Raw genomic sequence first — 16,757 nt, 5'->3', positions numbered from 1 at the left:
CCTGTGACTACCAATTACATATGAGCCCTCTTGAACTGACCCTTGGGTTGTTATGGTTAGTGCTTTGTGCCACTGGAATGCCATCAATGTGTTTTACTGTAAAACCTCAATTTTACACATGTATTTGGAGAAATAATGTCAAAGCCAAACATCCATTAAATTCAAATTTGTATAATTGAAGTAACTAACATAATCTGCAGCAATTTACCTAGTTACACAAATGACATAAATGGTGTCAATTATATTAATTACTTCAATTGTCAGGAATTCTTTAAAAAAAGAACTTATGTTGCTTGGGGGTGGAGCCTGAACTAAAATTTTGTTTGTTGCATTTGAAGATTACTGAATGGGTGTCTGTAAAATTAAAATTTCATTGTCTTTCCAGAGAATATTTTAGAAAACTTTCTTTTTGAAGAATATGAAATCTTTTCTTACCTACACCACCTCACAATTTGTTATAGACTGATTTACAATAAGCCATGAAAATTTAAATATGCTATCTTCAAGGGTTTTGTTTTAATCTCCTGAAAATAAACTACTGTTTCTCATTCAAGTACATCACTATTCAGCAGAATAATTATAGGATCAAGAAAAATCTTATTTTCCATCAATGACTATTATATACACTGCATTACTTTCGGAACCATTTTGTTTGTATCCAAAATACAACACAGGAGAAATCATGACTAGAAAAAATTGAGAACTGGAAATGTCCGAAGAAACACCTAACAAGTATTTAGCTGTAAGCTTCACATTTTCAATACTCCATCCATAAATAAACATTTCCCACATTGCATGAGTTAAAGGGACTTTGCTGTCGTGAAGCTCCTGAAGTCTTACCTGGATGACAAAGTCCCTGCCTCTGAAATCTGCAATTGTTCTTGGAAGTCTCGTCCTGCCCCAAACAAAGCGCAAAAACAGAGACCGTTCTGTGTTGGAGAAGGATTCCATCACCTCCCAAAACCACTGTATGAGAGAAGCGCTGGGTTCAATCCCTTTGTATGTAGCCACAGATTTCAAAAGATGGAGAGGAATATCTGGACTCCCACACACCTGAAAGGAAAAAAAATCAGAAACTGCTTTAGTTTAGCTTTTATTCTCATGAGAGCTTGAAATATAGTTCTTCATAAGAATGTATTTTAAAAATTCTACTATTAGAGATTTCTGAATTCTCAGGTGCACTTTGATGTATGATGTTCTTTGCATATTAAGCCAGAGGTGCTAATGTCCTTTTGCTTTGTTCCATCATGTGAGTGTGAATTATCTCTGAATAACTATAAAAATTCAGATCCAACGAACAGAAAAATCAGTTATAACTTAATTACCAAAACCTAAAATAATTCTGCACAAGAAAACAGCAGGAGAAAAGGCAACTAAGACAGCTAACTAAAAAATAGTAAGAGTCGTATCTCTCACTCTTTTACGTGCGAGAGACAGACAGAAAAGAGAACGTGCACCCACACAACATAGGCAATGAAATAACTACCGTGTTTCCTCGAAAATACAACCTAGCCATAAAATAAGACCTAGCTTATTTTGGGGGGAGGTTCGGCCTAATATAAGCCCTACCCCCAAAACTAAGCCCTACTTAACCCCACCCATTCCATCCCACCGTAGTTTCTTTGGCAGGCCAGATTGTGTGCCTCCACCCACCTTACCTGCTGCTGGTGCCGCCCCTACGAGTTCAATTTTGCGGCTCGGCTAAACTGTTCAACTGCAGCAGGCCACAGTTCCCATCAGCTTCAGGAAGCCGGGGCAATGGAAACCTTAGGCCAGGCTCCTCGCAGCTGAAGCAATCCGCCTCACCCAGGGTCAGGTTGGCCGTCGTGGGAGGCGTGGCCCGTCCCTGTCCTCCAGCTCCGCCGCGCATGCAGGACAAGCCTCCTGCGACGGCCAACCTGACCCTGGGCAAGCCGGATTGCTGAAAGGGAGAGGCTGCACACTGCAGGAGAACGACTGCAAAGGGCGCACACGGATCCCTGCAGCTCTTAGAGGCTCCAAGCGCTGCTTTTCACACCACTCGGTTTCCCACCCCAGTCCCGCCAGGCTGATCTGATGGGCGGGATTGCCTTCTGTCTTCCCCGCTGCTGCATTGGAAGCTGATGATCCCCTCCTGAGAGGCGGCGTGGCGATTGGACGGCAGCCAAAAAAAGGTCAATTAATTTCAACTTCTCACACACAAAAAAACATCTCATGAAGTTAGAATTGACTGACCTTTTTTCCCCCCCACAAACTTTTGTTTCCTTGCATGCGGCGACGGTGGATCATGAAGGAGAAACGGCACGGGGTTGAAAGTCAGGTAAGGAAAGAAATGTAATTCCTGGGGGAAGTGAGGGCATCTGGGCAGTAGTGTGGCAAGCTCTCCAGCTCCACAAGAAAGGGGCAGTCAGCATGGGTGCTGACAGCATGATGTCCTCCCGCTTCACCAACCTCCCTCCCTGAGCTTCCAGTGCTCCACCTGCCACTTTGGTCAGCCTGGCTGCCCCCACCTTCGTGCCCTCCCCACCGCCACCCAGCACAGCCGCCCCGGGGCTGGGCTGGCACGGGAAGGACACGTGCCCTGCCCACCCACCCTGGTACCATACCTGGTCTGCCACCACGCTCTCGCCATGTTGCTTCTCCACCCCATGCACAGGCCCAGGCCCAGCCCTGCCTACTGGTACCGGCAAAAAGTAAGCCCTCCCTGAAAGTAAATCCTAGTGCTTACTTCAGAGCTCAAAAGACAGTAAGACCAGGTCTTTCTTTCGGGAAAACACAGTATGGATTGGCACCCTGGTGTTTACATGGGAGAAGCATCAAAGGAAATATGGGGAGGGAAAGGAAATAACTGTCATTACTGAGAATTGTGGAAAATTAAGACTGCACATTTGGAAGACTTTCAGGTTACAGAATACTGGCTGGTCTAAAAATATTTCAATTCTTCTCAACTCTTGAATGTTTAATTTTCACTTTAAGAGCCAGAAAATGGGAAACATTTATTGCTGCTATTTCTATCAATTTCTTAATTTTCTCTGCCCATAAATGCTTTGTTATCAAATAAAAAAGCTATCTTTATGGTTCACACAGGAGCTGCAGAAGAGGAACCTGGATCTAGAGGTTCTAGGACAACTAGAAGACAGGTGGCCCGATTTCAGGATTACAAAATATGTTTTGTTCTGCTTGAGTTTAAGATCTATCAAGTAAAGAACTAAAATAAAATTTCCTGAGCTCCAGTGCTTAGACTGAATATAATTTAATCTTCCTTTATGAAAGATCCACCAGGACTTTTAAAAAAATTTAATCAGAATAATTTAAGATGGGGAATACGTCATTGTTGCTCTTACTAATAGGAAAAATATCAGAGATGCACATCTATCTTCCATCAACACATGGACAGAAAAAAAGAGAATTATTCATTATCATTGCAGTGATAATGAATTTCATTATCATTGTTCTGTTATGTAACTCACCCAATGCTAACCTTTAGGAAATAATGAGGCATAGCCTACTGTCATGCTTCTATTTTAAATAGTTATAAATGTTGGAAGTACAAATGTGTGTTCTGATTTTTATTAAGTTGGCCAATAATAATTTTATATACACACCATAGTTTCCAATTCATATCCTGTGAATAGGGAAAGAAGAGGAACAGGAACAACCCGGGCCATCCCTTCTCGAACAGCAGCCACTTGTTCATCAAATTCATGTAATCTGCCAAAAAATCACCCCACAATATATTTATTAGTAAGAAAAATATAATTGCTACATAATCATACAGGAAGACAGGAAAAGATATCTGCATATCTTCTATAATTTTTTAAAAAAATCCCATTTATATCCCGCCCTTCTCCGAAGACTCAGGGCAGCTAACAATCTAAGCACAAATCAATGTGCTTAGCAATAGCCTTCATTCTATGTATATGCCTGCTTATTAGGGCTTTTGCCCCCCCCCCAAGCGGCATTATTACAAAGTCAGCTTATTGCCCCCAACAATCTGGGTCCTCATTTTACCTACCTCGGAAGGATGGAAGGCTGAGTCAACCTTGAGCCTGGTGGGATGCGAACCTGCACTAATTGCAGGCAGCTGGTGTTACTTAAGGAGGCATTAGCCCACTGCTCCACCAAGGCTCTAATTTGCTTAGAAAGCCTGGAGAAAGTCTTTGTAAGAAATAGGTGAATGAACATAAGAGCATTGACACTGAAGACAATACAAAATACTATTGAGTTTTTCAAGTTTTTTTCAAATAATCTTAATTCTTATCAATTATCATCTTATTGTAACACATGGTCTCTGCTTGATTTCATCTCAACACTAAAAATATTACTGCACTAATTCAACAGTGGACTAATTATCACATCATATCTTTGACTATTTTACAAACCTGTAGTTTATTGCAAGCCTCACATATTCTGTTCGATTATCCAACGTAATATGGGTATATTTGGAACTGAGTTGAATATCTTGGCCACTGGCATTTGGCACTGTAAATGGCAGGCTCATGGCTTCAAATTCTTCTGAGGTAGCTTCATTGTCTCGGATGTACATAAGTCCAGGAATAAAATCCTTATCAACCTTTCAAATATAAAACAGAACTAAGTAAAATCTTTTCTACAGAATGTTTAAATATCTTATTAGTTGGATAAATTATGTGGCTAATTCATTAATTCACAATATGACCCTTCAAGCAAGTAAGAGCACATGCTTAAAGTTAGAGATACTGGCATATTGACACTAAAACTGCAGAACCATTTACAAAACTTTTAGAATTTTAAACTCTTAGAAAGGAACAATTAGAACAGGCAATGTTCTAATGAGCTATGGAACAATAATATAAATAACTCAAAATCCATTTCAAACCTGGGGAAGTTATCATATAGCTTTTGGAAATGTGAAAAGCAGAATACATTTGATGAAAGGGAGTAGCAAGCTGAACATATCCCAAATTAAGTATTTTCCATACAGTGTGTTTCCTTGTTTGTCTTCTTATGCAAAAAGATACTAATATTAGAACCAGCAGTGGAAATACTTGTTTTTGACTACCAGGTTGATTAAGGGTTCTCTGGAAATAAAATGTAAATAAAGTAACCTCTAAGACTATACTGAATTACAGTGGAAAATTTTGGGGAAAAGCCCTTTGAGAACTGCACAAATGTATAAGACTTGTAAGTGGGAGCCATGACACATAAGTATTCTATGTTCCTCTATTCTATCTTTTCATACACACAGAGATGCACTCACAGTTATACTCCTATTTTTGGGAAAGAAGTTAGTCTTGCTCCACTAATAATCCTGACAATAGTCACTGCCTTAGGTAATGGGGGAAGAGGCTTTAATCTCTTCCTACGTTCTAGATATAAGCTGAATCCCTATTTTCTCTTTAGGTGGATATACATATAGCCCATTTACCTCCCTAAAATTTGAAAGTGTATATTCCACTAAACAGGCTTAAGGTTGTACTCCTATCAATCAGACAGACAATTGTCTGCCCATTTTAAGAAAACAGTGTATTTCTGATCCCACATACAAATGCTTCCTTTTTACTGTCTCCTCATCTTATCCCTCATAACAGATGGAAAGCAACATGTTATTCAGCCAAATACAAACATGGATGTGACCATAATAAGGTAAGACCTCACGCCAGTGGTTCTCAACCTTTTCTTTACCACGGACCCTTTTTAAATCCATTTTGTGGCCATGGTCCATGACCACAGACCACCAAGACTTAACTCAAAATTTAAATCATAACATTTCCTCAAGACTGCAGATCCTGTGATGACATTACGGCCTCCCAGGGGTCCACGGAACATACCGTAAGCTGAGAACCACTGCCTTATGCTAATAATATTATACAGATGAATGTAAGCTTTTTCTTGCCTCACTGAGATCAGCAATTGTTAAGTTCATTCCTGCCAATTGTTTCCATACAGGTTCTGCCAGATTAAGGCTCAGAGGGCTCCCAGTCCGAATAGCTATCCCCAACATAACTCCTAGGTAATTAAAAAAAAAAGGAAAAGAGTTGCACATATTGTATAATCAAAGCTTTACTCAAAATTTTAAAAAAAGTTTAAAAGCTGCAGCATAATTTACCTAGGAAGCGAAACATGTTCATGTGCAATAAAGATTTTGCTGCAGGGTTTAGGAGAAAGCAATCTCTGTTTGCTCCAGATTCATCCCTTCCATTAGGAGTCACAATTAATAATGGGGTCAGTCCATTCTGAAGTTCTTCACACATTTCTGCTATTGATTCGCTGTAGCCCCCACCACAGTCATCCACAGATTCACCTGACAGAAAGAAAAAAATACTTTGTGGAACTGCTAAATTAGTAGTTTAAAGCTACATTCAGCCATGTTTATAATTTAATTAATTAATTTAATTAATAATAAACATTCAATAGATGCAATGAAAAGGAATACTTGCTGAATTCACTTATTTTGCCATTCAGTTAATCCTAGACAGAATACCGTATATATTTTAAAATGTTTATTGATCTATAAAAACATGCTTGATCAGTAAATGTACAGTCAGATACTACAGGATGAGCCAATTAGTGCCCTCAATATGATCTATTGAAAGCCACACATCCTCTCTTAATCCCTCTTATTCTACATGTTTAAGTTTCATAAGGATTTATTTACATGCACAGGTCATCCTCAACTTACAACTGGTCACTTAGTAACCATTCAAAATTATGATGGACCTTCCCAGGAATACTTATGATAAAGGCAAAAAAAAATACCAAGTGAAGAAATATCCAGCAAGCAACATGTAAAAGAAATATCTGAAACTATTTTTTAAATCTAAGAAGCTTTCTGTTTGAGAATGACAATATGCAATTAATTTCAGTTGAGAACCAGTTGACAATATTTAGTTAAGGAAAAATTATGACTGACATATCTTCTTTTCAGTATTTATTGCACAAGAAAGGAGAAAGTATTGTAATATTAGATTAAGTGAAAAACAAATACTACCAACAAACTTGACTTTCCAAACACGATGAGGTAGAAGAAGACTATCTGGACTGAATGAACTCATCTTAGCACACATCTGTCCAAACACAGATTTTGTGCCATCAGGACCAGCCAATCCTCCTTTGCTTCTAGATCGCTTTACCTGATCACAAAACAGAAGTAACCCTAGTAAAAATCTAACTCTTAGCAAAACTTAAAAGCTTAGAGCATTTTAGTAATCCAAAAACACACACTCAAATTAATGGTCCTAGTAAAACTTTTCAGCAGCTAGTTTTGAAGACACACACACAATACTGGATGAAAGTCAGAGAAAAGGATGATGTAATTGAAAGTTAAACAATGACACAATTCTAAATCTGCTTTATACTTACTCCCTCCTACTTTAACTCTGATTTTCTTTTAAAGAGATACAGAATTCTCTATTATTCCAAAACACACATGCAATGTCTTTCACATTTTGCTCAATGAAATAAAACAATAAATAGTAGTATATTCAGCCTCTGGAAAAAAAATCTTGAAAACATACATCTGGCCTTAGGCCTAATATTAGATGTGTTCACATCATTGACATTTTTGTTTGATAACCACTTCCTTCTATGAAGTGACCACATGTGATGCTGATTTCCTGAATTTTAGTGATGCCTGAAGTCATTCTAAACAATGTCAAGTTATAGAAGATGGGTAAAACAATAACAGCAAAGTGAGATGTTCTATGCAGAGAAGCATTATGTTTTTGTGATTTGAACCATGTCGAGATTCTGACATATACTGTAGACCAGGGATTCCCAACCCACTGTTGGGAACCCAGCTGCAGAAGTGAGTGTGTGAAGCTTCATTTGCGCATATGTGGGATCTAGGTTCCGAGCGCAAAACCATCCCCTCCCCCCTGCCACTGTCACTACCAATCCATGGAGCCATAAAGGTTGGGGACTGTGCTGTAGGCAACAAAGATTTCTTGGTACAGTATTAATGCTCTGAGTTCACATAAATATATATTTGTTATCTTTCATCAGGATCATGGTGTCATGATTATCAATATAACAAAAAGAAGTGTCCAAACTATGTTTCTATTGGCAGCTGTTTGTGTTCCAAAAAGTCTTTCTATACAACTTAGACATGGACTGTTATGCCTCTGTCGGAGCCTGAATCTGCTGAGGAAAATGAGCTGGAATGGGATCCTATGGAGGTGGAGGGACAGGTGTCTGTGGGTTGAGAGGAATGTGGGGAAGAGCAGGCCAAGGCAGGCCAGGGCCTTTCAGGATTGGGACAGGATGAACAGGAGAGACAGAGTTCAGGTGATGAGCAAGGGCCACCCCATCCTGATCCTAGAGCACAGAGAGTAGAGGGAACAACAATGCAGGCAGGTTCAACTACTCAGGAGGAGAACGTCCTACCCCTCTTCACAAGGCATATCTGGAGACTGACACTTAAGGAGATGCTGTGAGGAGAGGTATTTGTCGGGAACAAACGTTGATTCCTTGGAGTTTTCTGTGTTGTTGCTCATCTCTTGTTCTATGTTGTGATTTCTGCTTGGAAACCCGGAAATTCTGACCATTGGACTGACTGACAAAGTTGCTTGGATGTTCAAAGAACTCAGATTGTATTTTGGCTTCTCTTCTGAAACTGCTCAGGCAAGCTTGTATTTCCACAGACTTGTTAGATTTTGGATGTACGTTTCATTCCTTGTTATCTACATGGCCTTGAGTAAATTACTCTTCTAATCTAACTGTATGTGAAACTAATTGCAGCCAGAGGCAGCTTAAGGTGTGTGTGTCTTCCTTTGTTTTGAGGTTTGCCAGAAATGTGGGAGCATTTGGGGAAAATTTGGAGCAATTAAAGGGTGGCTTGAATTGCCAGCTGATTGCACTGCCTCTGTGCTGTGCCCTGGGTCATCACATGGATGTTCTTCAGGAAAAGAATCACTCAAAAATTAATCAGGGCTCTGCTTAACTGAACTCTTTCTTCTTTCAGCCATGTTACCAGCATCTATTCATCATTGCTCAGGATAGCTCTGTTTTCTTCCAGTAAGGCTCTTGATGAGGAACATGTGGATTCAAGGAGAGTGGGAAGGGAATGTAAACTCCTTCCATTCACAGAGACTATATATACCGTGGAAGATAAGAATTACACATGCCTATCGGAGCACGACTATGTACATATAATCCACACAACTGTAAACAGTTTCACAAAGCAGACTGGACATTTACAGATTAATGTTTAATTTACATATATCTGTATCTACCACAAAATCACAAAAACTTTACAGAGACTTATGGCTAACATGGTTTTTTTTCTCTATCAAATAATGTGAAGCTTTTAAAAGCAACAAATCAATCAGCAACAATCAATCAGAATTAGAAAGTGGCAAAATGTCTATCAGTACTATAGTGGTCTTTCTCTTTCTCTAATCCTCAACTTCAAACACTAGGCTGGCCAGAAATCTTACTTTCAATGCAGTCATATTATGACATTCTTACTTGTATTCTGTTGAGTTCTACAACTGGCCCATGTTGACGATCTCTCACCATAGTTGCTTGTACCACCTTTCTAAAAGCTGCCTCCTAAAAACAGAAAATAAGAGATTTGGAACATAACTCTAAGTTTTAAAACCTAATTTTTGGTTGAATGTTTGACATTTTTCACTTTTCATTTAAAATATAAAATTTTACATTAGTAGAAATATATTAGAAGAAAACATATTAGTAATTAATACTTGGATCCCATGTATCAATGCTATGATCTTCATATACTGTAAATCTTATACCTTGGACGAGATGTTGACAATGTGCATTATGACAGTATCTGGTAATGATTAGTAGGATGTTTTGAGATACATGCCTTTCCTTGTGATATCAAAATTCCTCGTAATGCATCAAAGCCCATTGAAGGACCCTGGCCAGTCTCATCAAGGTGTCCCTCAAGATCAAACATGGGAATACAAGGACAAAAGAGCTCAGAGATGTGATGCAGTAACAGCAATCTGTTCCTTAAGGCAATGATAGGATTTTCCTGTAGATGATTGTATTCCATAGGAACCTACAAAATTCATATCATTAGAATTTCATGTGCAATGAGTAATGAGTGATCTTTCATGTAAGATAATATAAGATCTAATAGTCAGCTAATTAGGCACCTTCTCTATAGAGTATTATGTGTATAATAATACACAGTATTCACAGACTGACTACAATATTATGATTAAGTAGCAACAATGGTGCATTGGAAGATGTGCAAGAAATATCATTTGCCTGGAAGCAGGAACTGGTGGGACCATAAAATAGAGAAAGTCATAGAAAATGAAAAAGCTAAAGTGATTATGATTTTTAAGAAACCATAAGAAGTCTGGGAAAACATTATCTCTTTCTAATCAAATCATTCCTTTTGGCCTCAAGCCTAACAAGTCATCAGCTAACGTGACGAGTGCATAAACAGAGCAATACTTCTATACTTCTACACTTGTGACTATTATATTCTAATTTTACAGTTTCCAAAAGATTAAAAATATGAGTTAAAAGATTTTTTTTTACCTGGGAAGGGAGCTTGCCTGCATTAGCAGGTTTACTAGTAGACCAAGCTAAAGTATGCGCAGAACCACAAGCTACTCTGTTGATCTTTTTACCCTGAAGTGCTGCAACCAGACGTGGCCTTTGGATGGCATTAGTTGTCCCATCTCCAAGCTGCCCTTCATCATTATCTCCCCAGGTATAGACTTCACCTGTGCCATTTAAAATTATTATTTACCAACTGAAACAAATCAATCACTTATAGTAATGACCTAGAAATGATTTGTCATTTACAAAATGACTTCAACAGCAATATCTATTAATGAAAAGTAATAATTGGCACAACAATCACAACATTTAATAAGGCATATATATAAATAGTACAGGTAGAAGGTACTGTTTCAGCAGTCTCAGCAGAAATGGGCATTTCCTTTAATTTAGTGTCAGTTTAGCAACAAAAGGAGAAAAAAGGTGGTGATTCGGGAATTTTCACATCTCAGAGAACAGCTGATGACATAGTCTTCCCCGGTTATCTGCAACGGTCCAATCAGGTGCTTGTATACCTTTCAGGAAACAGGTGCTCAGATCCCAGTTCTGCATATCATCAATGACTTTGGCTGGTTTGAGTTTCTCAAATGCCTTAGCTGGGCTTCAATCCCCCCTCCCTTTCTTCACATTCCAATCCTTCCCTCCCTTCCCAGGCTAATGTCTGGCTGTCAGCTTCCATACATCTAATTTATTTTCTTGGCTTTGTTGCAAAATTTCTAGTTTCCTGACTTCTACATGCTGATTCTATTGCTTCATTACAGCCTTTGGCAGAGGCATTCAAAAGCATTGTACTTGGGTAGTACATTAAGTTTACATGTGCAGTGCAAATTTTCAGGAAACAGGTGCTCAGATCCCAGTTCTGCATATCATCAATGACTTTGGCTGGTTTGAGTTTCTCAAATGCCTTAGCTGGGCTTCAATCCCCCCTCCCTTTCTTCACATTCCAATCCTTCCCTCCCTTCCCAGGCTAATGTCTGGCTGTCAGCTTCCATACATCTAATTTATTTTCTTGGCTTTGTTGCAAAATTTCTAGTTTCCTGACTTCTACATGCTGATTCTATTGCTTCATTACAGCCTTTGGCAGAGGCATTCAAAAGCATTGTACTTGGGTAGTACATTAAGTTTACATGTGCAGTGCAAATTATAACATACAGGTATCTTTTAAAGGTTTACTACTTTGTCATGTTCTGTACAAATTAAACATAAGGCAAAGATGACTTTGGAAGATTTTGTTCAGAAATATTGAAAGGACACATTTTAAAAAATTGAAGGCAACTGGGATTTGAAGTAAATACTCCGCAGTGTACCAAAAGACCAGGGATGACATAATAGCCTTCTAAAATGTGTTCACTTTGGGAGTTTATGGCTGTTGTTTGTTTTTAAAGGAAGTGAATTATTTCACATACCATCTTCAGTACAACACACACAGTGTAAAGAGCCTGTTGCTATGGCAATTACTTTCTTTCCTTGTAAACCCTGGACTTGTCGAGGTCTTCGAACATGGTCATCTGATCCATGACCTAATCGATGGTAATCTCCTTTGCCCCTATATCCAAAACATAAATTGCAATTAACACATCCATCTTTAATCACTACTAATTATACAGGCATGTAAATTAGGAGTATATAGATTTTGATATAATTCTGTTTCCTATATTTAAAAAAGCAGATACCACAAAGATAAACCTGTGAACTTCCTAGATTCCATTAAAGAAGCATAATTTTGCTAAAGAAATACCTTACCCGTTTGCAAAAAATGCCAGTATTATGTCTTTTTAACCTCCTGCCTGCTGTGATTATGTTTTTCTTTGAATGAAAATAAATCACTAAGAGTGGTATTACATTTTTTGGAAGAATAAATACACTTACCAAGTATACACTGCTCCTGATTTGGTAAGGGCCACAGAAAATTGTGAGCCACATTCTACTTTAACTACTCCAACACCAGTGAGAGAATCAATCTAGGGGGAAAAAGTTTAAATGCAGTTTATCAAAGAAGGTAACTGCAGAACATGCAGCACATTGAGGAGTGTTAAAAATAAAGGTCTACTTTATCCTAAAAGGTACTACTAAAATCCACGTTTCATTAAAGAAATAATTTAAAATATTCTGATCTCATTGTCTTTTCTTTATCATCTCTGTTTAATCAATCTACCCACCCATTTCCCCAGAGAAATAAGAACCAGAGAAAATGAAGGCCTCATCTGAACCAACAATAGATTGGTGCACATAAATTTCATTCCCATGAAAGCAGATGATAGCCATGTAGAGCAATCTCACGAAGAGTAACACAATTGTTAAAAATAGCCTTAAAATTCAAAAAATTTATCAAGAAATGGATATATTTGTTTCTATGAGAATGGCTTCCCTAGAGATCTGATCAACTGCTGCTATCATTAAAGATGTGCCTACCAGCCGGGAAGAGGACATTTCTGTTATCGCACCTGGTATGTGGAATACAATACACCTAATTGTAAACCATTTCTTCATCTTTTTAAACATTTCAAACAGTTGCTTATTGGCTCACAATGTTGATTCATGTCTAATGGTTTATACACACTAACATATTTCTGTGATTATTTCATAATATTATTGGATTTTAATACTGTACACCTGCTGGAAGTGACAGAGAAAGTCAGGTAGAAGAGAAAGGAATCTGAAAACTTTTCTGGCTTTTTCCTGATTTAAATTTCTGAAAACAAAAGTACAAGCCAGAGGGATCAACATTTCCAATTATGGGAGAAATCAGAATTTTTCATGGTCTTCTATAACTTATTGGACTTTATTCAAACTAGTCTGAAATGTAGTTGTTAAGTCTGAGAAATTATTGATATGCACAGATTTAAATACAGATGTTTCTCAAATGAAAATCATATTTAGCTCATATCATTCAACATTATTCTGAACCCAATAGATAAGACTAAATATTTTTACAAGATAGAAAAATGGTGCACATTTTTTTCTCATTTTATTAAAGTATGAATGAAGTACCTTCATCGACACTTTGCAGCCATCACTTCCACCTCTCCCAAGCTTTCCATAGTCTCCATCTCCCCAGGACCAGACAGTATCATCATCTGTCAAACAGAGTGTCTGTGCATCCCCACTGCCACAGGCTATGTCAATCACACGATAGCCCTGGAGTGCTTCAACCTGTCAAACAAGCATTTGGTTATCAAATAATTCAAATTATCAGAGCCTTAAAAGGTTAATTAGTATAATCATGCACATTCATGTAGGTCTTCTGTACATAACATTGAGTACAGTGGTACAGTGGTACATTACATATTACACACCATTCGGAAAGGTTTGAGCATTCACATGCATTTCATGAAACAGGAACATATGGCATATTAACTTTTAGATGTGGTATTCATTTCAATATTGTATTCTGATTTGCAACTTGGACACCATCTCACCAGCTTAGGTTTCAACTGATCTTCACTGTCCCCATGACCAAGACGTCCGTATCTTCCCTTGCCCCATGTATAAAGATCTCCTGCAGCAGTAATACATGCACTGTGTGCTCCACCAGCAGCAATATCAACAACTTCTATGCCCCGCAAAGATTCAATTACTCGAGGACGATCACAAGGACTAAACAAAATAATTGTAAAGCATAAAGGGCAATACGTTAGTAAATACATTGTGGACTGCAAGGTGACCCTTCATTGTATAACGTTAACTGGAACAGTTAAAACAAAGTTTGAGACTTTTCAAGATAAATAATCCTTACACACCTTTTGCTGCCTTTAAAGGATTATACAGAGCTTTCATGTTTTGTTCCATTCTGAACTTGTGGGGGAAAAATCCGGTGATAAGCCATTGCAATTCCATACTCCCAGCTTCCCTCTTTCTCTCAAATGCATTCGCTACATTGTGAACTATGCCTACTACTTCAAAATCCCTGGCACAGATTAATGGTAGGTGTAATTCAAACCTGCACCATGAAATAATGTCTAACCCAATTGGGGTATTAGAGTTTTCCATTTCTTGCTAAACTATTCTTTGGTTTATTATAAACACTGCAGCTTCACTGCTTTGCTCATATGGTCTATCAAGTAAATTCTGACTCCTGTGAACACAGAAACAAGTCCTGCAGTGTTTGGGACAACATTTTCAGAAATGATTGATTGATTTCTAGAGTGACTAATCCTCAATGATCCAACTGAATTTCATGCCTAAAACAGGATTAGAATTCATCTCCAGGCTTCTAATCCAGCACTTTTAACTACTACATTAAATTGCTTTAGGATTTTACATATCTATGGAACATATATGATATTACTCATAAAATTGTGCTACCTTCGGTTGCCATGGCCCAGTTTGCCATCTTCTGCCTCACCCCAAGAATAAACTTCTCCCTCTGAAGACAATGCTAGACAATGCTTTCCTCCAGAATTCACAGCAACTTTCTTGATAAACACATGCTGAATGGATTCTAGTAATGTGGGAGTAGAAACAGACTCTGTCCCCCCAATTCCAAGTCTTCCACCTGCACCATATCCTGTGGCATAGAGCTAAAATAAAAAATGTGTTACTTGTATGAATTTCTCACACATGAATATTATTAGATTACATTAAGAACAGTACTGCCATCTAAAATTAAGATCTTTGTTGTTTTTCACCAATACTGTTTGCTTCACCTAGAAGCATTTGTATATTTTGGGCTGATTATTATGTTTTCTTTGCTAGCTTTGTTTATATGCTACAAATTTTGGTATTACCATCCATCTGCAGCCCATTTATGGATTTATGCTTGTTGAAAAGCTCAGCTAGAGAAAGTTTTAAAACATTGAAGGTCCTTAAAATTCAAGTGATGGTAAATGAACACTCCCCAGCATTTGGTCTGAATTCTAATATTACCGCAGCAGATAATCAGTATTACTCTTCCCATTACTGTAACTAGCCAGGCTGTTCTGATATTATGGTGGGCCTGGTCAGTTTCCATTTAGTAATTTCAATTCCATCATTCATAGCCCACTACTGTAATAATTCTTTTTGAAAGACTCTTTTGAGATGAGAATTTAAGTGATAGAAATAAGGCACTATTTATAACAATAGCAATATCACTTAGACTTATATACTGCTTCACAGTGTTTTACAGCACTCTCTAAGTGGTTTACAGAGTCAGCATATTTCCCCAAATAATCTTGAGTCCTCATTTTACCGACCTCGGAAGGTTGGAAGGCTGAGTCAATTTTGAGCCAGTCAAATTCCTGGCTATGGGCAGAATTAGCCTGCAATACTGCATTCTGGTATATAGAATGGAATATAACAGTATATGTCACACATAGCAGTGTGATACACTGGATCATTAAAATAGTGATCAATTGCTTTTAATAAGACAATAATTTTTATTTAATGAGTAAATCTTTGGTTTTCATTCACAGTACTATCTCTTGCTTTACAGATTCCCTGGGATCTTCCCAATACCTCTAATATTTAGTATTTAAATGTTTTTATTGAAAGTTTCAATCCCTGGTTTTATTTCAATAAGCACATACATTAATAAGGAGAGGAGAGGAGAGGAGAGGAGAGGAGAGGAGAGGAGAGGAGAGGAGAGGAGAGGAGAGGAGAGGAGAGGAGAGGAGAGGAGAGGAGAGATTTTATACATAAATACGCTCCTTACCTTCCCATCAGCAGTCACTGCAAAAAGTGTCTGCTCACCACCTATTAACTGTACTGGTCTAAGCGTAGCAAGAGCTTCACATGGTGTAGGAACCTTGACTTTTGCTCCTTCTATACCCCCAAGTTGTCCTCTGTGGTTATGGCCCCAGCCATATATTGTTCCACTGCCTCCTGCAGAAAGTGTCCAGTCATCTGGTCTCCTGTTGAAAGAAAAAACAAGTAGTTTGACCAGGTAAAATTCCCTAAAATCCCAATTCTTTACATATTTAGAAATGGAATATTGTTTATCAAAAGTTTCTCCACCCCACCCCAAAAATATAGCTCCAAAGAACCTGTTCATCCACTGTACAAGTTGTTCATCTTGTTCTCTTTTAAAAACTTCATGACTCTCGTGCAGAATATCAATATTTTCATGATCTGCCATTAATTCTTGAATTTTCTTGGCAACCTATAATTTCAATTATGGTATTTTGTGATCAGTTGAACTTGAATGTTGTTTGAACTTTTGAATTTATAGTCTTAAAATCCCATTATGAAATAGGGCAAATACTGACAGACTTCAAACCACATATATCCTCATAGTCTTTATCCAATATAATGTGGATAACTGATTTAAATGTGTATTT

At 37.9% G+C, this 16,757-nt stretch overlaps 1 protein-coding gene across 1 annotated transcript in view; it reads right to left on the bottom strand.

Moving 5' to 3' along the window:
• The window catches only part of HERC2 (HECT and RLD domain containing E3 ubiquitin protein ligase 2), a 160,913-nt gene that overhangs the window by 1,105 nt on the left and 143,051 nt on the right, over positions 1–16,757 (bottom strand). The window contains exons 77-92 of the mRNA XM_081327133.1: positions 16,464–16,579; positions 16,133–16,331; positions 14,806–15,020; positions 13,920–14,097; positions 13,492–13,653; positions 12,370–12,461; positions 11,907–12,046; positions 10,477–10,664; positions 9,788–9,985; positions 9,427–9,510; positions 6,950–7,091; positions 6,068–6,262; positions 5,855–5,967; positions 4,362–4,552; positions 3,585–3,690; positions 841–1,053 (exon numbers count right to left, since the gene is read on the bottom strand). Of these exons, the coding sequence (XP_081183259.1) occupies positions 841–1,053; positions 3,585–3,690; positions 4,362–4,552; positions 5,855–5,967; positions 6,068–6,262; positions 6,950–7,091; positions 9,427–9,510; positions 9,788–9,985; positions 10,477–10,664; positions 11,907–12,046; positions 12,370–12,461; positions 13,492–13,653; positions 13,920–14,097; positions 14,806–15,020; positions 16,133–16,331; positions 16,464–16,579 (2,532 nt within the window). The remainder of the gene's footprint in view (positions 1–840; positions 1,054–3,584; positions 3,691–4,361; positions 4,553–5,854; positions 5,968–6,067; positions 6,263–6,949; positions 7,092–9,426; positions 9,511–9,787; positions 9,986–10,476; positions 10,665–11,906; positions 12,047–12,369; positions 12,462–13,491; positions 13,654–13,919; positions 14,098–14,805; positions 15,021–16,132; positions 16,332–16,463; positions 16,580–16,757) is intronic.

Source organism: Vipera berus, assembly GCF_964194415.1.
Source record: "Vipera berus genome assembly, chromosome: 4".
Taxonomy (NCBI): domain Eukaryota; kingdom Metazoa; phylum Chordata; class Lepidosauria; order Squamata; family Viperidae; genus Vipera; species Vipera berus.
The sequence above is the reverse complement of the archived record's forward strand: the minus strand, read 5'-3'. Positions and strand labels throughout refer to the sequence as shown.